This window comes from Lycorma delicatula, chromosome 1 (genome assembly GCF_047948215.1).
Source record: "Lycorma delicatula isolate Av1 chromosome 1, ASM4794821v1, whole genome shotgun sequence".
Lineage (NCBI taxonomy): Eukaryota > Metazoa > Arthropoda > Insecta > Hemiptera > Fulgoridae > Lycorma > Lycorma delicatula.
The window spans coordinates 344,508,238-344,534,617 of NC_134455.1; the positions used below are offsets into that span (position 1 = coordinate 344,508,238).

Below are 26,380 nucleotides of genomic sequence, written 5' to 3' on the forward strand. Positions count from 1 at the left end.
ATTCCCACCGAAAGTAACCCTGTCTGTACCTCTAAGTCCAGCCCAGCCAGGCCCTCCTTCTTTGATTGAAGAAAACAACCCCCAACCCGGTGAAGATAGAAAATTATCATTATTTTACTATACTCTCTCTATCTACTACTATATATATATATATATGTGTTGGGTTGTGAATATTGGAATAATTTTTTCTTTGCAGTTTTATATATATGGAAAACAGAATAACATTGGTGGTTTTTTTTTTTTTTTCTTTTCTCTTCGGCCGAAAAAAAAAAAAAAAGAACCAACCACAACATTTAAAAAACCTCGCATTAAAAATTGTGGCCCTGAAAAGGGCCGTTGTAAAGATTTTGAATATGATGGTAGTAGTGCGCGCGGACCGTACGTATACGCCACCTCAAATTAAGCTCTCTCTCCGCGAATACGACGAGCCAGCTGGATGTCTTTCGGCATAATTGTCACACGTTTGGCGTGGATGGCGCACAGATTTGTGTCTTCAAACAGCCCGACCAGATAAGCCTCGCTGGCTTCCTGCAGAGCCATGACGGCGGAACTCTGGAACCGGAGATCGGTCTTGAAGTCCTGCGCTATCTCACGTACCAGCCGCTGGAACGGCAGCTTGCGTATGAGTAGCTCCGTGCTCTTCTGGTATCTACGGATCTCACGGAGGGCGACAGTTCCAGGCCTGTAGCGATGAGGTTTCTTCACGCCGCCGGTGGCCGGGGCGCTCTTGCGTGCCGCCTTGGTCGCCAGCTGCTTCCTGGGAGCTTTGCCACCGGTGGATTTGCGGGCGGTCTGCTTGGTACGGGCCATTTTTCCTGACGGCAATAACTAGTCGGTGCTGCTGCTGGTTTACAAATTCACGCTGTTAAGACCTCCTGTTCGGATGCACAGAAAGCAATGCCCTAGAAAGTAAACGGGACCGGTATTTATTGCCGGCTCGGTCTCACGTGATTGGTCAAAATGGGCCGCTCCTATTGGCCGCCTCGACTGCCCAATCACGCGGCCTTAAGAGAGCATAAAAGTGAGGGATACCGGGACGGCGGCTTCAGATCGACTGACCTGCTCGCTGAGAAACAAGTTTTTTGCTCGTCATTTGAAGTTAAGCTGCTGCTATGACCGGTCGCGGGAAAGGAGGTAAAGGTTTGGGCAAAGGCGGAGCCAAGCGTCACCGCAAGGTCCTGCGAGACAACATCCAGGGCATCACCAAGCCGGCCATCAGGCGTCTGGCCCGCCGCGGCGGTGTGAAACGTATCTCAGGTCTCATATACGAAGAGACCAGAGGAGTACTTAAAGTGTTCCTCGAGAACGTAATCAGAGACGCAGTCACTTACACCGAACACGCAAAGAGGAAAACTGTAACCGCCATGGACGTGGTGTACGCGCTGAAGAGGCAAGGCAGAACTCTGTACGGCTTCGGCGGTTAAGCGGTCACCGTTCCCGCTGGTCTACGAATATTAAAACGGCCCTTTTAAGGGCCACCCACCAACCAAGAGGTTAATAAAATAGTAGTCTTATCTTTATGTGTAAATCATCATCAACTAAGAAGAAGAATTAATTTGATGATACAATTTACTTTTACCTTACCTGTGAGATAAAATATTTGTTTGACTGGCAGCAAAAGAGAGAGAGAGAGAAAAAAAGAAGTATATGTATGATTGATGATGTGTGTGTGTGTACTTTTTTTTTTACTTTTAAGATTTAAAATGAATTAATCCGCGTGTAGGTTTTTTATATCCATGTGGATCGTCGTCAGAACACTACTTACTACTAAGGAAGAGAGAGAAATTTACAATAACTACTACATTTTGTACTTGTGTTTGTTGTTGAGCTTACGAAAATTGAAGAAGGAAGGTACACAAGCAATACAACTTCTTAGTTAGTTAGTAGTAGTAGTATACTGTACGATGTGTTGTTGTTAACTTCCCATTCAATATAATATGATTGATTGATTTTCTTCTTTTTTTTTTTTTTTGTATTCATTCCCTTGGACGGACCGGCCGGTGTGAACGGTGATTAAAAATAAATAGCATGCCGCATTCGTGCATATATATATATATATATATATATATATGTTTGGGACCTCAACAGGTTCGTAGCGGTTAAAAAGTACGTTCTCACCAGGACCTACCTTACAACCTCTATTATTATACTAACTATGTATGTAGGGGGGAAATTAATTTAAATGTGTATGTATTATTTATATGTATGTATCCACATCCACCCAACTGTGTGTTGTTTTACTTTAAAAGAATTTAATCATCATTTATGCACGCCAGTTCAACAAGCCTTTTTTTTTTAAACCTTTTCAAACATGGTGGCCCTTAAAAGGGCCGTTTTAATTTGTCTGACGATTGTTTGTGAAGTATCGGACCGGTGATTAGAGCGCTTCTTAAGCTTTCTTCTCGGTCTTCTTCGGCAGAAGCACGGCTTGAATGTTCGGCAAGACACCACCTTGTGCGATGGTGACCCCGGACAAAAGCTTGTTTAACTCCTCGTCATTGCGGATGGCCAACTGCAAGTGCCTCGGGATGATACGAGTTTTCTTGTTGTCCCTGGCCGCGTTTCCTGCCAACTCCAATACTTCCGCAGCCAAATATTCCATGACGGCAGCCAGGTAGACCGGAGCGCCCGCTCCGACACGTTCTGCGTAGTTGCCCTTCCTGAGAAGACGGTGGATTCTGCCCACCGGGAATTGAAGACCGGCGCGGGAAGACCGCGACTTTGCCTTTCCCTTCACTTTACCACCCTTTCCGCGACCTGACATCGTTTGGCTGCTGCTGCTGTGAACTTGGAATGAACAAACACGAAGGAATGACCCGACGGCCGTCGGTCTGACTCTATTTACGGTTTCAAGCACCGACCACTATTGGGCTCACCGTTGCCGTCGTCGCGGCGAAACCTTTCGATTGGTCAGTTCAGCCAGCTGTTTCGGTTCCTCGACCGCCATTGGTCGGGGCACCTTAAAAGTTAACGGTATCCGCAATTTTGGCGTTTCCTATACGGTCCGCCAAGTTTATATATAAACTTTAATGAAGGCCACACGATTGGGGTGGATTCTATCCTTGGCTTTGCTTGTGGAAGGATCTCTTTGTGCTCTGTGAATTGTGAGTCGTTACCAGTCTAGCCAGGTGTTCAACAGGACTTCTACCTGCGTCGACAGACAATGTGAGAAGGGTCTGCGAGGACACCAGCCGGGCCGCCAGCTACCTGCTTTCAGTTAAGAATAGCATAATCTTTTATTTCTCTTTTATTTGTTTATTCAAAATGTAAAGTGAACTTTCTAAGAAGTCATTAGTATTACATTAGGTTAATAGCCTATTATATTGAACTATTGTGATAGCTATAAAATAATTTTATTTTAAATTGTTAGATTTAATCTGTACCTATTTAGGTCTACAGGTTATATCTTCTTTTGTATTTCTTGTCAGTGTTTTCCAGGAAGTGTAGTGCTAGCATAAGACTTAATTTTAAATTTTAATTTCTTTATTTTTTTTGGTGTTTTATTTTCTCCTTCATGGAAGGAAAAATAAGGCCTCCCCCACCCCGTTCTCCCACCCCGGAACTGTCCGACGGTGGAGAGGAAAGCGGGTCCGGCGCTAGGAAGCGCCAGAAACGCCGGAACTCCGCGCCTCCCATGGAGGTGGAGCCCGTAGCGGGCTGCAGCAAGGCTGCAGCAGCCGCCAACCCGCAGGCTGGTGATGGGGCCCCATCACAGCCTGCTGCCGTCAGGCGGGAGAAAATCCCGCCAATTATGCTGGACTGCCCAAAGGAGTGGCCAGCGTTAGCGCGCGATATTAAGTCGCGGATCGGGGGACGCCTGGTGGCGAAAAGCACCGGGCTGTCGATCAGGCTGCAGCTAGGCAGCGAGGCGGATTACCGGGCGGTGCAGAGTTTCCTGCACTCAAAGGGAATCGCCTTTCACTCCTTTCAGCTCCCGAAGGATAGGGAGCTGAAGGTAGTTATACGGGGGATCCCCTATGGGGCTGCCCCGGAGGAAATAAGGGAGGAACTGACCTCCCTTGGCTATGAGGTAGTTTCAGCTAAGAAGCTCCTCACGAGGGACGGTCGGGAAACCCCGACCTGCCTTGTGGCCCTTAAAAGGACCCCTTCGGCCCGTACCATCTACGACCTTGGCAGTCTTTTTTACTGCAAGGTCGCAGTGACTGCGTTTGTGTCACGAGGGGGGCCACCCCAGTGCCACAGATGCCAGAAATTTGGACACTCGTCCAATTACTGCCAGAGGGCCCAGCAATGTGTCAAGTGTGGTGGGGACCACGACACTGCCACATGCGTTAAGCCGCGTGAGGAACCAGCCTCATGCGTTAATTGCAAGGGGCCTCACCCGGCCAATTACCGGGGCTGCCCTTATTATAAGGAGCAGGTCAACAGGGTCAAGGGTATTAAAAAGCCCGCGACTGTTGACGGCCGCAGCTGGGCCCGTGTTGCCGGTGGGGGAATATCAGCCCCCAAACCGGAGGTGCCGGCACCTGTGGCCAAGGCGGTGGTGAAAAAAGGGGAGGTACCCTCCCCAACACCCGCCAAGCCAAAACCGGCGGCGACCACCAAGAAGGTGGTAAAACAAAAGGCGGCGACAAAGCCGGCCCCGGCGAAGAAGGCCAAGCCTTCCTCGACGGGAAAGGCAAAGCCTGCTCCGGCTGGGAAGGCCAAGCAGGCTGTTAAAAACACCGCGGCCCCTGTGGCCCCGCGCCCCACCAAAAGGGCGGCCGCGCCAAAAGGCACCCCCAGCGGAAATCCGAAACCGGCTACCCCGTTGGAGACCACTGGCAGGGACTTCCTGTCACAGATGACAGTGAAGGATATCCTGCCAGATATCATGATGGTTTTGCCACGCCTGCTCCAGGCAAAATCTCTGAAGGACTGTATTCAGTCCTTAATAGAGTGCCTCATGACTGTACTGTCCAGGTATGGTTAGGCCCACCCTCAGACTCTTGCAGTGGAACGCCAACTCAGTAGTAGGCCGGACGGAGGAACTATGCCGTCTGGCCGAGGATCTACTGATAGACGTGATACTGTTGTCTGAGACGTGCTTGAACCCAAACAAGCAACTGACCCTTCGGAACTATTTTACATATAGGACGGATAGGCCAGTTCGACCCGGATCTCGCTCCTCTGGAGGAACTGCGGTTTTAGTCCACAGACGCCACATGCATACGCGCGTTGTTCTTCATACAAACGTGATGGAGCAAACGTGTGTGCATGTGGAGCATCTGGGCACGGTGTATCGGCTGGTTTCGGCTTATAGCAAGCCGAACGACGCGGTAACCGGCGCAGATCTGGATGCCGTGCTGGAAAATTGGGATGGGCCCATGATACTCATGGGCGACCTCAATGCCAAACACGTGTCATGGAACAGCAATCTGACAAATCCAAATGGCAGATTGCTGTACGAAAGGGCGAGAGCCCGCCGCTTGGTCGTCGTAGGCCCTGAGGTGCCAACGTTCGTGCATCAAACAGGCAGATGTAGGCCTGATGTGCTGGATATCGCAGTCATGAAGGGGGGTACCCTCCCATTCATGATTGAAACGATAGAAGACCTCAGCTCGGACCATTCCCCTGTCCTGTTGGAACTAGGTCAGGCAGGGGGTGGCCGAGATCCCCCGCCTATACCCCGAAGGTCAGTTAACTGGAAAAGGTTCTACGAAACCCTCCAGCGGGAGTACAGGCCGGTAAATCCTGAGCTCCTGAACACCCCGGAGGAAATCGACGACACTGTCGGGCGCGTCACGTCGTCAATGACCGAGGCCCTGGCAGGCAGCTCATCGGCCAAGACTCGAGCAGTTGTTCGAAACGACCTCCCTCCTCATATCTCCGAAGCCATAACGGAGAAACGACGATTGAGGAGGAGATATCGAATCACCCTGTCCCCCGCTGATAAGCGGGCCTTTTATAATCAAACGGACAGGGTAAAACAACTGCTAAAAAGCCATCGAGAGGATTCGTGGAACGAATACCTCGCCTCGGTCTCTGACGACATCTCCTCGGTGTTCAGGTTGAACAGGAGACTGCGAGAAGGGAAGAAGCCTCGCCATCCGGTTGTGGGGCAGCGAGGTTTTCTTGCATACTCGGAGGCGGAGAGGGCCGAGGTATTCGCCGATACCTTGGAGGAGCAGTTCACTCCAAACCCCCCTCCCTCCCCGAACGACGAGCACACAACCGAGGTGGAATCCTTTCTTGTAGATTATTTCTCACAGGTGGAGGACGCCCCTCTAGAGATTGACCAAGTCACTGAAGCGGAAGTTTCCGCAGCCATTAAGGCCACAAGCCCCGACAAGGCCCCGGGTGTCGACGGGATCAGCGCCCGTGCATTCCGGAACATACCGGCCTCCGTGATTACAGCAATTTCGGTGATATTCACGTCCATTTTGTACGTTGGATATTTCCCGAATTGTTGGAAAACGGCCAAAGTCGTATGTTTACCCAAACCGGGGAAAAGTTTACTTTTCCCACGGAATTATAGGCCAATCTCCCTGTTACCGGTATTGTCTAAGTTGTTCGAGAGGATTTTTCTCGAAAAACTGAGGCGATACATGGAGGGAGAAGTGCGGCCCGAGCAATTTGGGTTCAGGGAGGGTCACTCAACTACCCTCCAACTGGTAAAAATAATAGATGACCTTGTCGGAGGCCTGAACAGGAAACGGGTGACTGCAGCCGTTTTTCTGGATGTGGCCAAGGCCTTTGACAAAGTTTGGCATAGCGGGCTGCTTTATAAGCTAGCGCGATCGGCGATCCCGTACCGCTATGTCAGACTGATGCGGTCATATCTACTAGACCGACATTTTGTCGTGCGCGTAGGGGAAACGATTTCCTCTACCAGAGAAATAGCCGCTGGGGTTCCCCAAGGAGCAGTACTTTCCCCGTTCATGTACACTTTGTACGTGAACGATATGCCGCTGTCGGAAGGGGTCAAAACGGCCCTTTACGCAGACGACACGGCATATTTCTACGAATCCGCAAATGTGGATTACGCGGTCCGGAGGCTCCAAAGGCAGCTGGACTTAGTGGAACCGTGGCTCGACATGTGGAGAATCAGGGTCAACGGTGAAAAATCGGTGGCCGTGATGTTCACATGCAAGACACGAAAACCGACCAGAGAGCTGGAAATCTCAGGGGAGAAAATCCCTTTTGAGAAAACAGTTAAGTACCTGGGGGTGGTGTTGGACAGGCGGCTTACCTTCGACGAGCATGTCAATTATGCTACCCGAAGGGCTAAGGCCGCCAGAGCCTCGCTATACCCAGTGCTGAACAGTGCCAGCCCGTACCCACTGGCAACTAAGCTGCTCATTTTTCGGCTGTACGTACTGCCGATTCTGACATATGCTTACCCGGCATGGGGGGCAGTGTTGAGCTCCTCGCTTCAAAAGAAGATCGAGGCCGTCCAAAACATAGCGTTGCGGACGATCTTTGGAGCTCCGTGGTTCGTCAGGAACGCCACTCTCCGATCTGATGCGAGATTTCAATCCGTGTCCGAGGTGGGGGTGGCGCAGGCGCGCAGACTGTTCGGGAGAGCGGCTGTGTCCGAACACAGTCATCTTCGGGACATCTGCAGAGAGGACCCAACTCCGACAGGTGTAAGGAAGCGGCCTCACGCCGTACTGGACGAACCACCGTGATGGTGCGGTGCGGTAGCCGAAAATCGACAAACCAGGCTTAGGGGCCTCCATATCGCATGAGCCATAAACGGAATAGTGCGTCAGACGCGTTTCCGGGGTCGCGAGTGAATAGTTTTTCGCGAGTTATATAATTTGAAGACTTCAAATACGGTAAGTTCGCGCATACAACAAAAACGCGGTCTAAATTTAATTTTTTTTTTTTTTTTTTTTTTTTTTTTTTTTTTTTTTTTTTTTTTTTTTTTTTTTTTTTTTTTTTTTTTTTTTTTTTTTTTTTTTTTTTTTTTTTTCGCGTGTGTTTTGTTCTGTTTCTCTTGTTTCAGAAACGGGAGAAACGTGGATGTGGAACGACTCGACGTGCCGTCTCATCCCGCCAGCCGAAAGAAAGTTATAATTAAGATTTTTTTTTTTTTTTTTTTTTTTCTCTTTCGTGTGTGTGTTCTGCTTCTTCTGTTGCAGATACCAACAGCCACCACAAAACGAATGGTTTCTTCACTGCGGCCACGCGGTCCCCCCAACCCCTTCTCAGACACACGTGTGTCTGAAGGTTAATAATTACGTGGAGTGAATAATTACTGTTTACTTCTTCCACAAAAATCGCCGCCCCAAAACCGCGATCGCGAATAGGTATCACCATTTGTAAGTTCCCTATTACCTTCCTTTCCTTTCAAGAAAGAAGAAAGAGGGAACGAGCCCAGCAGCCATCAGCCCAGCAGTCGCAAGCCCAGCAGCCACCTGCCCAGCAGCCACCGGCCCAGCAGCCACCTGCCCAGCAGCCACCTGCCCAGCAGCCACCTGCCCAGCAGCCACCTGCCCAGCAGCGACCTGCCCAGCAGCCACTTACAGCACAGAAGAGCGAAGAAACCTGCACTTTCCCCCGTTCAGCCCTTCGGGGCTTCGGGAATTACAAGGTTAACGGTATGTAACTTCGGTTACTACCAATTCTTGGAAAGTGCAGGCCAAAGAAGAAAGAAGAGGTCTTCGGGAGAAGAAGAGGGAGAAGATGAAGAAGAAGGAAGACCAGCCACTCGTCTCAAGATCACGGACTGGAGTCCGGAACAGAGCCCAGCAGAGATGCGTCCTGAAGGGCAGCCATACCAGAAGCGGATGAAGAGCTTCTTAACAACCTCTCCTAATTCAAAACTTACAATCAGACCAAATAACCCAGCAATTGCGACTCCTCCGGAAAAGGGGACGCATTGCTCCCTCCTCACAGATAGTGCCCCGTTGTGGCGTATTCCTGCTAGCCTATTAAAGAGTTAGCACCGAAAGGACTTCAGTGGACGGTCTGAAGGGGAATTACGTCGGGAGGACAGGCTTTATAAGCCTAGCCTTCCGCGGTCGGCCCATAAAATGGGTTCGGTAACGCTGGTATAACAACGGAATTGGAATGCAATTAAATCCGTCTTAAATTCACTATAATAATAATATACAAAAATTGAAAAATAAGAACCGAGACTAAAAGTGACCCTTTTAAAAACAAGCCCGATTAGAAAGATCCAGCAGCAAGGGACTCTGTCCAGGCTCTGCGATAAAGTAGGGAGTAATAGACTCCTGCCAACTTTGCATTCCATTCCACACGATTGGTCGGCAAGTTGCCATACGTTGTTTGCAGCCTCGTCATTCGTGGGAAAAGGGAATTTCTTTTCGACGGGCCGGTCTTATTGGGAGCAAAAATACCGATTTCTATCATAAATAGGTCCTTCCGTACCTGCGTTCCACCAAATTCAAAGCATCATGCCACCTAAGACCAGCGGTAAAGCGGCCAAGAAGGCCGGCAAGGCGCAAAAGAACATCGCCAAGGGAGACAAGAAAAAGAAACGCAAGAGGAAGGAAAGCTACGCGGTGTACATCTACAAAGTGTTGAAGCAGGTCCATCCTGACACCGGCATCTCCTCTAAGGCGATGAGCATCATGAACAGCTTCGTTAACGATATATTCGAGCGCATCGCGGCCGAGGCTTCCAGGCTCGCCCACTACAACAAGCGGTCCACAATCACCAGCAGGGAGATCCAGACCGCCGTACGGCTTCTGTTGCCCGGTGAATTGGCCAAACACGCTGTCAGCGAAGGCACCAAGGCCGTAACCAAATACACGAGCTCTAAGTAAGCGGATGGAGCTGGTTACAATAGGCCATGTACTAAATATAAACGGCCCTTTTAAGGGCCACCACATTATAATTGAGGTTAAAAACATTTTGGTTCTTTGCTTATTGTACAGGCATATAAATTGCTTTTTTATGTACATAAATAATAAAATGTATGTACTCCGTAACACGAGATATGTAAATAGAAAAAGAAAAAACATTTTCCTTACCTTACTATTGCAGTTTTCCTTTAAGGTAAAAAAAAAAAAATGAACAAATGTGTAAGTGTAATTAAAACGCTTCGTTACCATGGTTTCAGGGGGGGGAGGGAAATTCACACATCTTGCCCAAAGCAAAGAACGCAACAAATAATGTTTTTAACCTCAATTATAATTTGCGAAAAAAATTTATTTTCTGGCGCCGGCCTACGTTGCAGTTGTTGACTCAAAATGAAGAAATTGCATGTATACTGAGCTATCTGGAAAAAAATGTTGATATCGGCAGGCATTATACCGCACCAACAACTCAAACACCCCCCACCGCCCGCTATCCGCGAAAAAAAAAACCGCCGCAAACCAGAAAATCATTTCACTTGACATATTATTATTACTTACCCATCACACACACACACACACAGGGAATGACCTTGAGGTAGGGGCGGTTGTCGAGTGAGTGGTAGCGCGTGCGCGCCATTGCACAAAATACACACTAACAAACGGGATGATAGATTCCGGTTACTTTTCAAAATCCAACTAACTACTACTGCTCCTCCTCCTCCTCTTCTTCTTCTTTCTTCACCGCCTACTACTACTACTACTACTGCTACTACTACTACTACTACTACTACTACTACTGCTACTCATCTTCATCATAATACTGTTTCATTTTTTTTTTTTTTTGTGTTTTGCAAGCCGTTACTTACATAACGGCAAAGCATAGCTGATTTTCTAATAATTAGACTGCTTTCCCGTTACTTACATAACGGCAAAGCATAGCTGATTTTCTAATAATTAGACTGCTTTCCTGAATTTAGATTAATCGATTTCCTGAACTTGTACATTAAAAGAGAGATTGATTACTGATGTGTAAAACAAAAACAAAAAAAATCGTAAAAAATAACTTTAATTACATACAAATTGATCTATTTATCAAATAAATTCAATTTAAGTGCTCGTATAATAGAAGTGACCATAAATGTTCCGCTAAGTTTTCATTTTATTTACTTTCCATGAAACCTGGCATAGACTCGCGTGGATGGGGCAATTCGCTGGTTGGTAAAGGGGTTTGGGGTCAATATCTGCATGTGGTGGGGCACATAATTTCCTTTGGGTAAATTAAACAAAAAAAAAAAAATTCAACCGACCAGAATTTATATTATAAAATGGAGTTTTTTATTTTGTAAGATTTTTTAATATACTATCTTTCTCCAATATTCAAGAATAACCAACCAATGCTAGGAGAAAGTGAATAAAAACAACTTTGTTGTCATCACGTCGTTTCTTCTTCTTTTTTTTTTTTTTTCAGCGTTAATATTTTTAACACATTTCACAATAAATGGCGTTAATTTGCGTGATATATATATATATAATTGAAATATACCATTAACCGCTTTCATTTCACAACCGTCTTGTTTATGTCGCAGAGAACCCGGTTTAATTATGGTGAAAGCGATGAAGGCGCTGTATGCATAATTAGATTTAGGAAAATCTAATAAATATCAACCAACAAAAAAAAAGGTTATAAAAATTTATCCTAATGTGATATAGTATTTCAATAAATAATTTTCATTTTTTCTTTCCAGGATATAAGAAAACGTTTCCACAACACCGCTAAAGATAATTAGATGAGATTTTCAGGGTACAACAACCACGTTACAATACAACCCAACATGAGACATATTATTTAGCCTTAGAGAGAGAGAGAGAGAGAGAGAGAGAGAGAGAGAGAGAGTGAGTGAGTGAGTGAGTGAGAAAGAACGACCGAGTGAGTGAATGCCTGCGGTAGGTAGGGGCGGTCTTCTTATTATTTACTTTTTTTCTTATTAAATTACATTTTATGATTTTATACTCCATGCAACGGCGAAATCTCCGAGTATCGGAACAAATGAAATCAGATAGATAGATAGATAGATAGATAGATAGATAGATAGATAGATAGATAGATAGATGTATATATAAAAAGACAAAAAAAATAAATAATAATAATAATAAATAAAATTTCAACGGCTATTTCAATGAAATTCGGATCTTCGGTCGCATTTTTCCAAATGTACTTGGTGGCGGCGTAGTTATACGTATACAACCTGAAGTGAATGTACCTTAAAATTACCGTACGGAAGGGGTCCGGGTACACTTAACTCTTGTTAACGTGAACGAAAACCGCGCGACCGACCGATCTTTAATTAAACGTGTATTAAATGTACGCGGACAGCGAAAAAAAGAAAACACAAACTTAATGCAAAAGTGATTCGCGTCCGGTCGGTTAAGAGAGGCGGCCCGAATTTTTTTTTGGTTTTTTTTTTCTTTTCTTTCCCTCCCCGACGCTTTTTATTCGTAAGACATTAAGCCATTAACCTGTGCCCGTAAGCCTGCGCATGTACGTGTGTATGTGACATATATATATATATATATATATATATATATATATATATATATATATATATATATATATATATATACCGAGTGGGGCAGAAACCACCGGTTATATGTTTTGTATTTATGCAGAATTGTTGTATGTACGTTTTTTGTTTTGTTTTTTTTTTTTTTTTAATTTGGATTTATATCTTTTTTGTTTTTCTTTCCAGCGCTCCTGTTAACGTCAAACACGTCCAAACGTCTACACGTCTACAATCGTATGCTTGCATATCGCGCGTTGTGCAAACGGGTCGGCCGGCAGGAGTCTCTCTCTTCACTTCAGGCTAACGCAAAGCGTACGTATAATTCGAGCTACTTTATTTTTATCCCACTCTTATTTTCCCCCAACGGTTGATGTTATAGAAAAACTGAAAGTTACCGTACGACCGTCATTAGTTTATATCCGTCAGATTAATAATAATCGCATAGAATCCGATGAAAACTATTACTGTGTATGAAAACAGTGATGGGGATGTTGTCTAACCGTCGTACTTTGACGCTCGGACATATACATCGCAAAAAGATTGAATTCGCACACGTATCGTCGCAAAAACGAATCGAAAGAAACAACGGGATGTTTAACTTGGACGCGGGTGCTATATACAAATATTGCCACCGGTATTTACGATTTTTAAACGGTTTTACGGCGGTGCGACCACGCCGGTTCGGGATGTGTCCGGGATTTCGGTACCATTTAAGCTCCCGTACGGGCTGAAATCTAACGTTTAGCTCGTCACTACTGCAGCCCGGAATGTCGTTTACGAAACCGAACCGTGTACGTCGATAAAGATCGCAAGTTAAAGGAGAAAACGCGCGCCGAACGAACGGTGTAAGCACGATTCAGTGATGGCCGGGGTGACGTGCTAGCAGCCAAAGTCGCTGCTCCCTTTAAAGTCCGCCAAACTAACGTATATAGTAATAATTTTCCATTGGCTTTAGGTTTACGGGATATATACCGTTTCATACCAGCGTTATCATCCGATCCGCACAACAGCAACAGCAGCAGCATCATCATCATCATCATGTCAGACAGCACCGCTACAGCTTCAGCTCCCGTCGCCACAGCGACAACTCCGGCCAAGGCAGCTCCAGGGAAAAAGGCGGCATCCAAAGCAGGCGGTTCGAAGAAGCCGAGGTCTAAGCCGGCGCACCCGCCGACAGCCGATATGGTCAACGCGGCGATCGCCGGTCTCAAAGAGCGCGGCGGATCTTCTCTGCAGGCGATAAAGAAGTACATAGCAGCCAACTACAAGGTAGACGCCGAAAAGTTGGCCCCGTTCATCAAGAAATATCTGAAAACGGCGGTCGCGGCAGGCGCCCTCACGCAGCCGAAAGGTAAAGGAGCGTCCGGCTCTTTCAAGATATCAGTGAAGGGCGAAGGCAAAGCCGCCCCGGCTAAGAAACCGTCCGCTCCGAAGCCGAAACCGAAGAAAGCCGCAGCAGCCAGCAAACCGAAGAGCGCTTCTGCGAAGAAGGCGGCCGCCCCGAAACCGAAGTCTCCATCGAAGGCGAAAAAGGTGTCCAAGCCGCCGACCAAGAAACCAAAGTCTCCGAAGCCGAAGAAGGCAGCAGTGAAGAAACCAAAGTCGCCCAAGAAAGCAGCCGCTGGAAAGAAGAAGTAAACAGTAAAATTATTATTTTACTGTACGTAAATTATTAACAAATGGCCCTTTTCAGGGCCGCCACCAACGTATGAGGTTTTTTCGTTATACGTGTAAAAATAATATTTTGCCTCATCATGTTTCGGTGCTGTGCCGAGCCAAAGAAAAGTGGGGCGGACAAAGATCCCCTCTCTGTCCGTCATTAAATTATCACACGGACGGAACGTGTGGACCGTCCGTAGTATAGTATATCTCTCTCCCCCCCCGGATAGGCATTATTTATAATTATACAGGAGAGATTTTTTTTTTGGAACTTTTATATTTTTATTTATTAGTAAATTACACCCCCCCGCACAAACGGGTCGATCTTGTATTATTTTGTTTTGTGTTATTATACACATACACAAATATTTTCATCTCTCCCATAAAATCCGTATGCCGGGCCGGCGGCATATATATTATGTATGCCGCCATATATTATATGTGTGTAGGCGGCGGCTCTCGGCCCCCTTTTTTTTTTCATACACGGGAGCTTCGAATCCCGGTAATTTTCACACACATCAATCTCTCTCTCTCTCTCTCTCTCTCTCTCTCTCTCTCTCTAACCTTCCCTCCCTCCCTCCCTCCCGCCCCGCTAACTCCTCCTTCTTTCTCATCGTCCGTCATATATATATGGTGGCAATTGCCTCTGAACTCGGTGGGTGGTTAAATAAAACAACAAACAGCAAGAAATATATGTATATTATATATATATGAAATTATGACAAACAAAATAAAGAACTTATTATAATATAGGGGGTGTTGTTGGTTGTGTTTTTTTTCCCCCAAATTCCCACCGAAAGTAACCCTGTCTGTACCTCTAAGTCCAGCCCAGCCAGGCCCTCCTTCTTTGATTGAAGAAAACAACCCCCAACCCGGTGAAGATAGAAAATTATCATTATTTTACTATACTCTCTCTATCTACTACTATATATATATATATATGTGTTGGGTTGTGAATATTGGAATAATTTTTTCTTTGCAGTTTTATATATATGGAAAACAGAATAACATTGGTGGTTTTTTTTTTTTTTTCTTTTCTCTTCGGCCGAAAAAAAAAAAAAAAGAACCAACCACAACATTTAAAAAACCTCGCATTAAAAATTGTGGCCCTGAAAAGGGCCGTTGTAAAGATTTTGAATATGATGGTAGTAGTGCGCGCGGACCGTACGTATACGCCACCTCAAATTAAGCTCTCTCTCCGCGAATACGACGAGCCAGCTGGATGTCTTTCGGCATAATTGTCACACGTTTGGCGTGGATGGCGCACAGATTTGTGTCTTCAAACAGCCCGACCAGATAAGCCTCGCTGGCTTCCTGCAGAGCCATGACGGCGGAACTCTGGAACCGGAGATCGGTCTTGAAGTCCTGCGCTATCTCACGTACCAGCCGCTGGAACGGCAGCTTGCGTATGAGTAGCTCCGTGCTCTTCTGGTATCTACGGATCTCACGGAGGGCGACAGTTCCAGGCCTGTAGCGATGAGGTTTCTTCACGCCGCCGGTGGCCGGGGCGCTCTTGCGTGCCGCCTTGGTCGCCAGCTGCTTCCTGGGAGCTTTGCCACCGGTGGATTTGCGGGCGGTCTGCTTGGTACGGGCCATTTTTCCTGACGGCAATAACTAGTCGGTGCTGCTGCTGGTTTACAAATTCACGCTGTTAAGACCTCCTGTTCGGATGCACAGAAAGCAATGCCCTAGAAAGTAAACGGGACCGGTATTTATTGCCGGCTCGGTCTCACGTGATTGGTCAAAATGGGCCGCTCCTATTGGCCGCCTCGACTGCCCAATCACGCGGCCTTAAGAGAGCATAAAAGTGAGGGATACCGGGACGGCGGCTTCAGATCGACTGACCTGCTCGCTGAGAAACAAGTTTTTTGCTCGTCATTTGAAGTTAAGCTGCTGCTATGACCGGTCGCGGGAAAGGAGGTAAAGGTTTGGGCAAAGGCGGAGCCAAGCGTCACCGCAAGGTCCTGCGAGACAACATCCAGGGCATCACCAAGCCGGCCATCAGGCGTCTGGCCCGCCGCGGCGGTGTGAAGTATCTCAGGTCTCATATACGAAGAGACCAGAGGAGTACTTAAAGTGTTCCTCGAGAACGTAATCAGAGACGCAGTCACTTACACCGAACACGCAAAGAGGAAAACTGTAACCGCCATGGACGTGGTGTACGCGCTGAAGAGGCAAGGCAGAACTCTGTACGGCTTCGGCGGTTAAGCGGTCACCGTTCCCGCTGGTCTACGAATATTAAAACGGCCCTTTTAAGGGCCACCCACCAACCAAGAGGTTAATAAAATAGTAGTCTTATCTTTATGTGTAAATCATCATCAACTAAGAAGAAGAATTAATTTGATGATACAATTTACTTTTACCTTACCTGTGAGATAAAATATTTGTTTGACTGGCAGCAAAAGAGAGAGAGAGAGAAAAAAAGAAGTATATGTATGATTGATGATGTGTGTGTGTGTACTTTTTTTTTTACTTTTAAGATTTAAAATGAATTAATCCGCGTGTAGGTTTTTTATATCCATGTGGATCGTCGTCAGAACACTACTTACTACTAAGGAAGAGAGAGAAATTTACAATAACTACTACATTTTGTACTTGTGTTTGTTGTTGAGCTTACGAAAATTGAAGAAGGAAGGTACACAAGCAATACAACTTCTTAGTTAGTTAGTAGTAGTAGTATACTGTACGATGTGTTGTTGTTAACTTCCCATTCAATATAATATGATTGATTGATTTTCTTCTTTTTTTTTTTTTTTGTATTCATTCCCTTGGACGGACCGGCCGGTGTGAACGGTGATTAAAAATAAATAGCATGCCGCATTCGTGCATATATATATATATATATATATATATATGTTTGGGACCTCAACAGGTTCGTAGCGGTTAAAAAGTACGTTCTCACCAGGACCTACCTTACAACCTCTATTATTATACTAACTATGTATGTAGGGGGGAAATTAATTTAAATGTGTATGTATTATTTATATGTATGTATCCACATCCACCCAACTGTGTGTTGTTTTACTTTAAAAGAATTTAATCATCATTTATGCACGCCAGTTCAACAAGCCTTTTTTTTTTAAACCTTTTCAAACATGGTGGCCCTTAAAAGGGCCGTTTTAATTTGTCTGACGATTGTTTGTGAAGTATCGGACCGGTGATTAGAGCGCTTCTTAAGCTTTCTTCTCGGTCTTCTTCGGCAGAAGCACGGCTTGAATGTTCGGCAAGACACCACCTTGTGCGATGGTGACCCCGGACAAAAGCTTGTTTAACTCCTCGTCATTGCGGATGGCCAACTGCAAGTGCCTCGGGATGATACGAGTTTTCTTGTTGTCCCTGGCCGCGTTTCCTGCCAACTCCAATACTTCCGCAGCCAAATATTCCATGACGGCAGCCAGGTAGACCGGAGCGCCCGCTCCGACACGTTCTGCGTAGTTGCCCTTCCTGAGAAGACGGTGGATTCTGCCCACCGGGAATTGAAGACCGGCGCGGGAAGACCGCGACTTTGCCTTTCCCTTCACTTTACCACCCTTTCCGCGACCTGACATCGTTTGGCTGCTGCTGCTGTGAACTTGGAATGAACAAACACGAAGGAATGACCCGACGGCCGTCGGTCTGACTCTATTTACGGTTTCAAGCACCGACCACTATTGGGCTCACCGTTGCCGTCGTCGCGGCGAAACCTTTCGATTGGTCAGTTCAGCCAGCTGTTTCGGTTCCTCGACCGCCATTGGTCGGGGCACCTTAAAAGTTAACGGTATCCGCAATTTTGGCGTTTCCTATACGGTCCGCCAAGTTTATATATAAACTTTAATGAAGGCCACACGATTGGTCGGCAAGTTGCCATACGTTGTTTGCAGCCTCGTCATTCGTGGGAAAAGGGAATTTCTTTTCGACGGGCCGGTCTTATTGGGAGCAAAAATACCGATTTCTATCATAAATAGGTCCTTCCGTACCTGCGTTCCACCAAATTCAAAGCATCATGCCACCTAAGACCAGCGGTAAAGCGGCCAAGAAGGCCGGCAAGGCGCAAAAGAACATCGCCAAGGGAGACAAGAAAAAGAAACGCAAGAGGAAGGAAAGCTACGCGGTGTACATCTACAAAGTGTTGAAGCAGGTCCATCCTGACACCGGCATCTCCTCTAAGGCGATGAGCATCATGAACAGCTTCGTTAACGATATATTCGAGCGCATCGCGGCCGAGGCTTCCAGGCTCGCCCACTACAACAAGCGGTCCACAATCACCAGCAGGGAGATCCAGACCGCCGTACGGCTTCTGTTGCCCGGTGAATTGGCCAAACACGCTGTCAGCGAAGGCACCAAGGCCGTAACCAAATACACGAGCTCTAAGTAAGCGGATGGAGCTGGTTACAATAGGCCATGTACTAAATATAAACGGCCCTTTTAAGGGCCACCACATTATAATTGAGGTTAAAAACATTTTGGTTCTTTGCTTATTGTACAGGCATATAAATTGCTTTTTTATGTACATAAATAATAAAATGTATGTACTCCGTAACACGAGATATGTAAATAGAAAAAGAAAAAACATTTTCCTTACCTTACTATTGCAGTTTTCCTTTAAGGTAAAAAAAAAAAAATGAACAAATGTGTAAGTGTAATTAAAACGCTTCGTTACCATGGTTTCAGGGGGGGGAGGGAAATTCACACATCTTGCCCAAAGCAAAGAACGCAACAAATAATGTTTTTAACCTCAATTATAATTTGCGAAAAAAATTTATTTTCTGGCGCCGGCCTACGTTGCAGTTGTTGACTCAAAATGAAGAAATTGCATGTATACTGAGCTATCTGGAAAAAAATGTTGATATCGGCAGGCATTATACCGCACCAACAACTCAAACACCCCCCACCGCCCGCTATCCGCGAAAAAAAAAACCGCCGCAAACCAGAAAATCATTTCACTTGACATATTATTATTACTTACCCATCACACACACACACACACAGGGAATGACCTTGAGGTAGGGGCGGTTGTCGAGTGAGTGGTAGCGCGTGCGCGCCATTGCACAAAATACACACTAACAAACGGGATGATAGATTCCGGTTACTTTTCAAAATCCAACTAACTACTACTGCTCCTCCTCCTCCTCTTCTTCTTCTTTCTTCACCGCCTACTACTACTACTACTACTGCTACTACTACTACTACTACTACTACTACTACTGCTACTCATCTTCATCATAATACTGTTTCATTTTTTTTTTTTTTTGTGTTTTGCAAGCCGTTACTTACATAACGGCAAAGCATAGCTGATTTTCTAATAATTAGACTGCTTTCCTGAATTTAGATTAATCGATTTCCTGAACTTGTACATTAAAAGAGAGATTGATTACTGATGTGTAAAACAAAAACAAAAAAAATCGTAAAAAATAACTTTAATTACATACAAATTGATCTATTTATCAAATAAATTCAATTTAAGTGCTCGTATAATAGAAGTGACCATAAATGTTCCGCTAAGTTTTCATTTTATTTACTTTCCATGAAACCTGGCATAGACTCGCGTGGATGGGGCAATTCGCTGGTTGGTAAAGGGGTTTGGTTTGGGGTCAATATCTGCATGTGGTGGGGCACATAATTTCCTTTGGGTAAATTAAACAAAAAAAAAAAAATTCAACCGACCAGAATTTATATTATAAAATGGAGTTTTTTATTTTGTAAGATTTTTTAATATACTATCTTTCTCCAATATTCAAGAATAACCAACCAATGCTAGGAGAAAGTGAATAAAAACAACTTTGTTGTCATCACGTCGTTTCTTCTTCTTTTTTTTTTTTTTTCAGCGTTAATATTTTTAACACATTTCACAATAAATGGCGTTAATTTGCGTGATATATATATATATAATTGAAATATACCATTAACCGCTTTCATTTCACAACCGTCTTGTTTATGTCGCAGAGAACCCGGTTTAATTATGGTGAAAGCGATGAAGGCGCTGTATGCATAATTAGATTTAGGAAAATCTAATAAATATCAACCAACAAAAAAAAAGGTTATAAAAATTTATCCTAATGTGATATAGTATTTCAATAAATAATTTTCATTTTTTCTTTCCAGGATATAAGAAAACGTTTCCACAACACCGCTAAAGATAATTAGATGAGATTTTCAGGGTACAACAACCACGTTACAATACAACCCAACATGAGACATATTATTTAGCCTTAGAGAGAGAGAGAGAGAGAGAGAGAGAGAGAGAGAGAGAGTGAGTGAGTGAGTGAGTGAGAAAGAACGACCGAGTGAGTGAATGCCTGCGGTAGGTAGGGGCGGTCTTCTTATTATTTACTTTTTTTCTTATTAAATTACATTTTATGATTTTATACTCCATGCAACGGCGAAATCTCCGAGTATCGGAACAAATGAAATCAGATAGATAGATAGATAGATAGATAGATAGATAGATAGATAGATAGATAGATAGATGTATATATAAAAAGACAAAAAAAATAAATAATAATAATAATAAATAAAATTTCAACGGCTATTTCAATGAAATTCGGATCTTCGGTCGCATTTTTCCAAATGTACTTGGTGGCGGCGTAGTTATACGTATACAACCTGAAGTGAATGTACCTTAAAATTACCGTACGGAAGGGGTCCGGGTACACTTAACTCTTGTTAACGTGAACGAAAACCGCGCGACCGACCGATCTTTAATTAAACGTGTATTAAATGTACGCGGACAGCGAAAAAAAGAAAACACAAACTTAATGCAAAAGTGATTCGCGTCCGGTCGGTTAAGAGAGGCGGCCCGAATTTTTTTTTGGTTTTTTTTTTCTTTTCTTTCCCTCCCCGACGCTTTTTATTCGTAAGACATTAAGCCATTAACCTGTGCCCGTAAGCCTGCGCATGTACGTGTGTATGTGACTATATATATATATATATATATATATATATATATATATATATATATATATATATATATATATATACCGAGTGGGGCAGAAACCACCGGTTATATGTTTTGTATTTATGCAGAATTGTTGTATGTACGTTTTTTGTTTTGTTTTTTTTTTTTTTTTAATTTGGATTTATATCTTTTTTGTTTTTCTTTCCAGCGCTCCTGTTAACGTCAAACACGTCCAAACGTCTACACGTCTACAATCGTATGCTTGCATATCGCGCGTTGTGCAAACGGGTCGGCCGGCAGGAGTCTCTCTCTTCACTTCAGGCTAACGCAAAGCGTACGTATAATTCGAGCTACTTTATTTTTATCCCACTCTTATTTTCCCCCAACGGTTGATGTTATAGAAAAACTGAAAGTTACCGTACGACCGTCATTAGTTTATATCCGTCAGATTAATAATAATCGCATAGAATCCGATGAAAACTATTACTGTGTATGAAAACAGTGATGGGGATGTTGTCTAACCGTCGTACTTTGACGCTCGGACATATACATCGCAAAAAGATTGAATTCGCACACGTATCGTCGCAAAAACGAATCGAAAGAAACAACGGGATGTTTAACTTGGACGCGGGTGCTATATACAAATATTGCCACCGGTATTTACGATTTTTAAACGGTTTTACGGCGGTGCGACCACGCCGGTTCGGGATGTGTCCGGGATTTCGGTACCATTTAAGCTCCCGTACGGGCTGAAATCTAACGTTTAGCTCGTCACTACTGCAGCCCGGAATGTCGTTTACGAAACCGAACCGTGTACGTCGATAAAGATCGCAAGTTAAAGGAGAAAACGCGCGCCGAACGAACGGTGTAAGCACGATTCAGTGATGGCCGGGGTGACGTGCTAGCAGCCAAAGTCGCTGCTCCCTTTAAAGTCCGCCAAACTAACGTATATAGTAATAATTTTCCATTGGCTTTAGGTTTACGGGATATATACCGTTTCATACCAGCGTTATCATCCGATCCGCACAACAGCAACAGCAGCAGCATCATCATCATCATCATGTCAGACAGCACCGCTACAGCTTCAGCTCCCGTCGCCACAGCGACAACTCCGGCCAAGGCAGCTCCAGGGAAAAAGGCGGCATCCAAAGCAGGCGGTTCGAAGAAGCCGAGGTCTAAGCCGGCGCACCCGCCGACAGCCGATATGGTCAACGCGGCGATCGCCGGTCTCAAAGAGCGCGGCGGATCTTCTCTGCAGGCGATAAAGAAGTACATAGCAGCCAACTACAAGGTAGACGCCGAAAAGTTGGCCCCGTTCATCAAGAAATATCTGAAAACGGCGGTCGCGGCAGGCGCCCTCACGCAGCCGAAAGGTAAAGGAGCGTCCGGCTCTTTCAAGATATCAGTGAAGGGCGAAGGCAAAGCCGCCCCGGCTAAGAAACCGTCCGCTCCGAAGCCGAAACCGAAGAAAGCCGCAGCAGCCAGCAAACCGAAGAGCGCTTCTGCGAAGAAGGCGGCCGCCCCGAAACCGAAGTCTCCATCGAAGGCGAAAAAGGTGTCCAAGCCGCCGACCAAGAAACCAAAGTCTCCGAAGCCGAAGAAGGCAGCAGTGAAGAAACCAAAGTCGCCCAAGAAAGCAGCCGCTGGAAAGAAGAAGTAATTATTATTTTACTGTACGTAAATTATTAACAAATGGCCCTTTTCAGGGCCGCCACCAACGTATGAGGTTTTTTCGTTATACGTGTAAAAATAATATTTTGCCTCATCATGTTTCGGTGCTGTGCCGAGCCAAAGAAAAGTGGGGCGGACAAAGATCCCCTCTCTGTCCGTCATTAAATTATCACACGGACGGAACGTGTGGACCGTCCGTAGTATAGTATATCTCTCTCCCCCCCCGGATAGGCATTATTTATAATTATACAGGAGAGATTTTTTTTTTGGAACTTTTATATTTTTATTTATTAGTAAATTACACCCCCCCGCACAAACGGGTCGATCTTGTATTATTTTGTTTTGTGTTATTATACACATACACAAATATTTTCATCTCTCCCATAAAATCCGTATGCCGGGCCGGCGGCATATATATTATGTATGCCGCCATATATTATATGTGTGTAGGCGGCGGCTCTCGGCCCCCTTTTTTTTTTCATACACGGGAGCTTCGAATCCCGGTAATTTTCACACACATCAATCTCTCTCTCTCTCTCTCTCTCTCTCTCTCTCTCTCTCTAACCTTCCCTCCCTCCCTCCCTCCCGCCCCGCTAACTCCTCCTTCTTTCTCATCGTCCGTCATATATATATGGTGGCAATTGCCTCTGAACTCGGTGGGTGGTTAAATAAAACAACAAACAGCAAGAAATATATGTATATTATATATATATGAAATTATGACAAACAAAATAAAGAACTTATTATAATATAGGGGGTGTTGTTGGTTGTGTTTTTTTTCCCCCAAATTCCCACCGAAAGTAACCCTGTCTGTACCTCTAAGTCCAGCCCAGCCAGGCCCTCCTTCTTTGATTGAAGAAAACAACCCCCAACCCGGTGAAGATAGAAAATTATCATTATTTTACTATACTCTCTCTATCTACTACTATATATATATATATATGTGTTGGGTTGTGAATATTGGAATAATTTTTTCTTTGCAGTTTTATATATATGGAAAACAGAATAACATTGGTGGTTTTTTTTTTTTTTTCTTTTCTCTTCGGCCGAAAAAAAAAAAAAAAGAACCAACCACAACATTTAAAAAACCTCGCATTAAAAATTGTGGCCCTGAAAAGGGCCGTTGTAAAGATTTTGAATATGATGGTAGTAGTGCGCGCGGACCGTACGTATACGCCACCTCAAATTAAGCTCTCTCTCCGCGAATACGACGAGCCAGCTGGATGTCTTTCGGCATAATTGTCACACGTTTGGCGTGGATGGCGCACAGATTTGTGTCTTCAAACAGCCCGACCAGATAAGCCTCGCTGGCTTCCTGCAGAGCCATGACGGCGGAACTCTGGAACCGGAGATCGGTCTTGAAGTCCTGCGCTATCTCACGTACCAGCCGCTGGAACGGCAGCTTGCGTATGAGTAGCTCCGTGCTCTTCTGGTATCTACGGATCTCACGGAGGGCGACAGTTCCAGGCCTGTAGCGATGAGGTTTCTTCACGCCGCCGGTGGCCGGGGCGCTCTTGCGTGCCGCCTTGGTCGCCAGCTGCTTCCTGGGAGCTTTGCCACCGGTGGATTTGCGGGCGGTCTGCTTGGTACGGGCCATTTTTCCTGACGGCAATAACTAGTCGGTGCTGCTGCTGGTTTACAAATTCACGCTGTTAAGACCTCCTGTTCGGATGCACAGAAAGCAATGCCCTAGAAAGTAAACGGGACCGGTATTTATTGCCGGCTCGGTCTCACGTGATTGGTCAAAATGGGCCGCTCCTATTGGCCGCCTCGACTGCCCAATCACGCGGCCTTAAGAGAGCATAAAAGTGAGGGATACCGGGACGGCGGCTTCAGATCGACTGACCTGCTCGCTGAGAAACAAGTTTTTTGCTCGTCATTTGAAGTTAAGCTGCTGCTATGACCGGTCGCGGGAAAGGAGGTAAAGGTTTGGGCAAAGGCGGAGCCAAGCGTCACCGCAAGGTCCTGCGAGACAACATCCAGGGCATCACCAAGCCGGCCATCAGGCGTCTGGCCCGCCGCGGCGGTGTGAAACGTATCTCAGGTCTCATATACGAAGAGACCAGAGGAGTACTTAAAGTGTTCCTCGAGAACGTAATCAGAGACGCAGTCACTTACACCGAACACGCAAAGAGGAAAACTGTAACCGCCATGGACGTGGTGTACGCGCTGAAGAGGCAAGGCAGAACTCTGTACGGCTTCGGCGGTTAAGCGGTCACCGTTCCCGCTGGTCTACGAATATTAAAACGGCCCTTTTAAGGGCCACCCACCAACCAAGAGGTTAATAAAATAGTAGTCTTATCTTTATGTGTAAATCATCATCAACTAAGAAGAAGAATTAATTTGATGATACAATTTACTTTTACCTTACCTGTGAGATAAAATATTTGTTTGACTGGCAGCAAAAGAGAGAGAGAGAGAAAAAAAGAAGTATATGTATGATTGATGATGTGTGTGTGTGTACTTTTTTTTTTACTTTTAAGATTTAAAATGAATTAATCCGCGTGTAGGTTTTTTATATCCATGTGGATCGTCGTCAGAACACTACTTACTACTAAGGAAGAGAGAGAAATTTACAATAACTACTACATTTTGTACTTGTGTTTGTTGTTGAGCTTACGAAAATTGAAGAAGGAAGGTACACAAGCAATACAACTTCTTAGTTAGTTAGTAGTAGTAGTATACTGTACGATGTGTTGTTGTTAACTTCCCATTCAATATAATATGATTGATTGATTTTCTTCTTTTTTTTTTTTTTTGTATTCATTCCCTTGGACGGACCGGCCGGTGTGAACGGTGATTAAAAATAAATAGCATGCCGCATTCGTGCATATATATATATATATATATATATATGTTTGGGACCTCAACAGGTTCGTAGCGGTTAAAAAGTACGTTCTCACCAGGACCTACCTTACAACCTCTATTATTATACTAACTATGTATGTAGGGGGGAAATTAATTTAAATGTGTATGTATTATTTATATGTATGTATCCACATCCACCCAACTGTGTGTTGTTTTACTTTAAAAGAATTTAATCATCATTTATGCACGCCAGTTCAACAAGCCTTTTTTTTTTAAACCTTTTCAAACATGGTGGCCCTTAAAAGGGCCGTTTTAATTTGTCTGACGATTGTTTGTGAAGTATCGGACCGGTGATTAGAGCGCTTCTTAAGCTTTCTTCTCGGTCTTCTTCGGCAGAAGCACGGCTTGAATGTTCGGCAAGACACCACCTTGTGCGATGGTGACCCCGGACAAAAGCTTGTTTAACTCCTCGTCATTGCGGATGGCCAACTGCAAGTGCCTCGGGATGATACGAGTTTTCTTGTTGTCCCTGGCCGCGTTTCCTGCCAACTCCAATACTTCCGCAGCCAAATATTCCATGACGGCAGCCAGGTAGACCGGAGCGCCCGCTCCGACACGTTCTGCGTAGTTGCCCTTCCTGAGAAGACGGTGGATTCTGCCCACCGGGAATTGAAGACCGGCGCGGGAAGACCGCGACTTTGCCTTTCCCTTCACTTTACCACCCTTTCCGCGACCTGACATCGTTTGGCTGCTGCTGCTGTGAACTTGGAATGAACAAACACGAAGGAATGACCCGACGGCCGTCGGTCTGACTCTATTTACGGTTTCAAGCACCGACCACTATTGGGCTCACCGTTGCCGTCGTCGCGGCGAAACCTTTCGATTGGTCAGTTCAGCCAGCTGTTTCGGTTCCTCGACCGCCATTGGTCGGGGCACCTTAAAAGTTAACGGTATCCGCAATTTTGGCGTTTCCTATACGGTCCGCCAAGTTTATATATAAACTTTAATGAAGGCCACACGATTGGTCGGCAAGTTGC

General features: G+C 45.2%; 12 protein-coding genes and 1 pseudogene across 12 annotated transcripts; 7 read left to right on the top strand and 6 right to left on the bottom strand.

Annotated features, from left to right (window-relative positions):
* Positions 1-307: 307 nt before the first annotated feature.
* On the bottom strand, positions 308-883 carry LOC142334376 (histone H3). The gene has a single exon (XM_075382356.1). It carries the CDS (start codon positions 808-810, stop codon positions 400-402), a length of 411 nt encoding a protein of 136 aa, XP_075238471.1. The 5' UTR covers positions 811-883; the 3' UTR covers positions 308-399.
* A 107-nt stretch (positions 884-990) lies between these two features.
* Positions 991-1,672, top strand: LOC142334406 (histone H4). The gene has a single exon (XM_075382386.1). The coding sequence runs from the start codon at positions 1,113-1,115 to the stop codon at positions 1,422-1,424; it is 312 nt and encodes a 103-aa protein (XP_075238501.1). The 5' UTR covers positions 991-1,112; the 3' UTR covers positions 1,425-1,672.
* Positions 1,673-2,210: 538 nt separating this feature from the next.
* On the bottom strand, positions 2,211-2,803 carry LOC142334390 (histone H2A). The gene has a single exon (XM_075382370.1). The coding sequence runs from the start codon at positions 2,762-2,764 to the stop codon at positions 2,390-2,392; it is 375 nt and encodes a 124-aa protein (XP_075238485.1). The 5' UTR covers positions 2,765-2,803; the 3' UTR covers positions 2,211-2,389.
* A 6,471-nt stretch (positions 2,804-9,274) lies between these two features.
* Positions 9,275-10,237, top strand: LOC142334393 (histone H2B). Its single transcript, XM_075382373.1, has one exon. The coding sequence runs from the start codon at positions 9,366-9,368 to the stop codon at positions 9,735-9,737; it is 372 nt and encodes a 123-aa protein (XP_075238488.1). The 5' UTR covers positions 9,275-9,365; the 3' UTR covers positions 9,738-10,237.
* Positions 10,238-13,298: 3,061 nt separating this feature from the next.
* On the top strand, positions 13,299-14,032 carry LOC142334368 (histone H1-like). The gene has a single exon (XM_075382347.1). The coding sequence runs from the start codon at positions 13,370-13,372 to the stop codon at positions 13,967-13,969; it is 600 nt and encodes a 199-aa protein (XP_075238462.1). The 5' UTR covers positions 13,299-13,369; the 3' UTR covers positions 13,970-14,032.
* A 1,051-nt stretch (positions 14,033-15,083) lies between these two features.
* LOC142318402 (histone H3) lies at positions 15,084-15,659 on the bottom strand. Its single transcript, XM_075354984.1, has one exon. It carries the CDS (start codon positions 15,584-15,586, stop codon positions 15,176-15,178), a length of 411 nt encoding a protein of 136 aa, XP_075211099.1. The 5' UTR covers positions 15,587-15,659; the 3' UTR covers positions 15,084-15,175.
* Positions 15,660-15,730: 71 nt separating this feature from the next.
* LOC142334434 (histone H4-like) lies at positions 15,731-16,620 on the top strand (annotated as a pseudogene).
* A 364-nt stretch (positions 16,621-16,984) lies between these two features.
* LOC142334424 (histone H2A) lies at positions 16,985-17,577 on the bottom strand. The gene has a single exon (XM_075382405.1). The coding sequence runs from the start codon at positions 17,536-17,538 to the stop codon at positions 17,164-17,166; it is 375 nt and encodes a 124-aa protein (XP_075238520.1). The 5' UTR covers positions 17,539-17,577; the 3' UTR covers positions 16,985-17,163.
* A 304-nt stretch (positions 17,578-17,881) lies between these two features.
* On the top strand, positions 17,882-18,844 carry LOC142334428 (histone H2B). The gene has a single exon (XM_075382410.1). The coding sequence runs from the start codon at positions 17,973-17,975 to the stop codon at positions 18,342-18,344; it is 372 nt and encodes a 123-aa protein (XP_075238525.1). The 5' UTR covers positions 17,882-17,972; the 3' UTR covers positions 18,345-18,844.
* Positions 18,845-21,853: 3,009 nt separating this feature from the next.
* On the top strand, positions 21,854-22,524 carry LOC142334421 (histone H1-like). The gene has a single exon (XM_075382402.1). It carries the CDS (start codon positions 21,925-21,927, stop codon positions 22,522-22,524), a length of 600 nt encoding a protein of 199 aa, XP_075238517.1. The 5' UTR covers positions 21,854-21,924.
* Positions 22,525-23,629: 1,105 nt separating this feature from the next.
* On the bottom strand, positions 23,630-24,205 carry LOC142318403 (histone H3). The gene has a single exon (XM_075354985.1). It carries the CDS (start codon positions 24,130-24,132, stop codon positions 23,722-23,724), a length of 411 nt encoding a protein of 136 aa, XP_075211100.1. The 5' UTR covers positions 24,133-24,205; the 3' UTR covers positions 23,630-23,721.
* Positions 24,206-24,312: 107 nt separating this feature from the next.
* Positions 24,313-24,994, top strand: LOC142334433 (histone H4). Its single transcript, XM_075382416.1, has one exon. It carries the CDS (start codon positions 24,435-24,437, stop codon positions 24,744-24,746), a length of 312 nt encoding a protein of 103 aa, XP_075238531.1. The 5' UTR covers positions 24,313-24,434; the 3' UTR covers positions 24,747-24,994.
* Positions 24,995-25,530: 536 nt separating this feature from the next.
* On the bottom strand, positions 25,531-26,123 carry LOC142334422 (histone H2A). Its single transcript, XM_075382403.1, has one exon. The coding sequence runs from the start codon at positions 26,082-26,084 to the stop codon at positions 25,710-25,712; it is 375 nt and encodes a 124-aa protein (XP_075238518.1). The 5' UTR covers positions 26,085-26,123; the 3' UTR covers positions 25,531-25,709.
* Between the last annotated feature and the right edge of the window lie 257 nt (positions 26,124-26,380).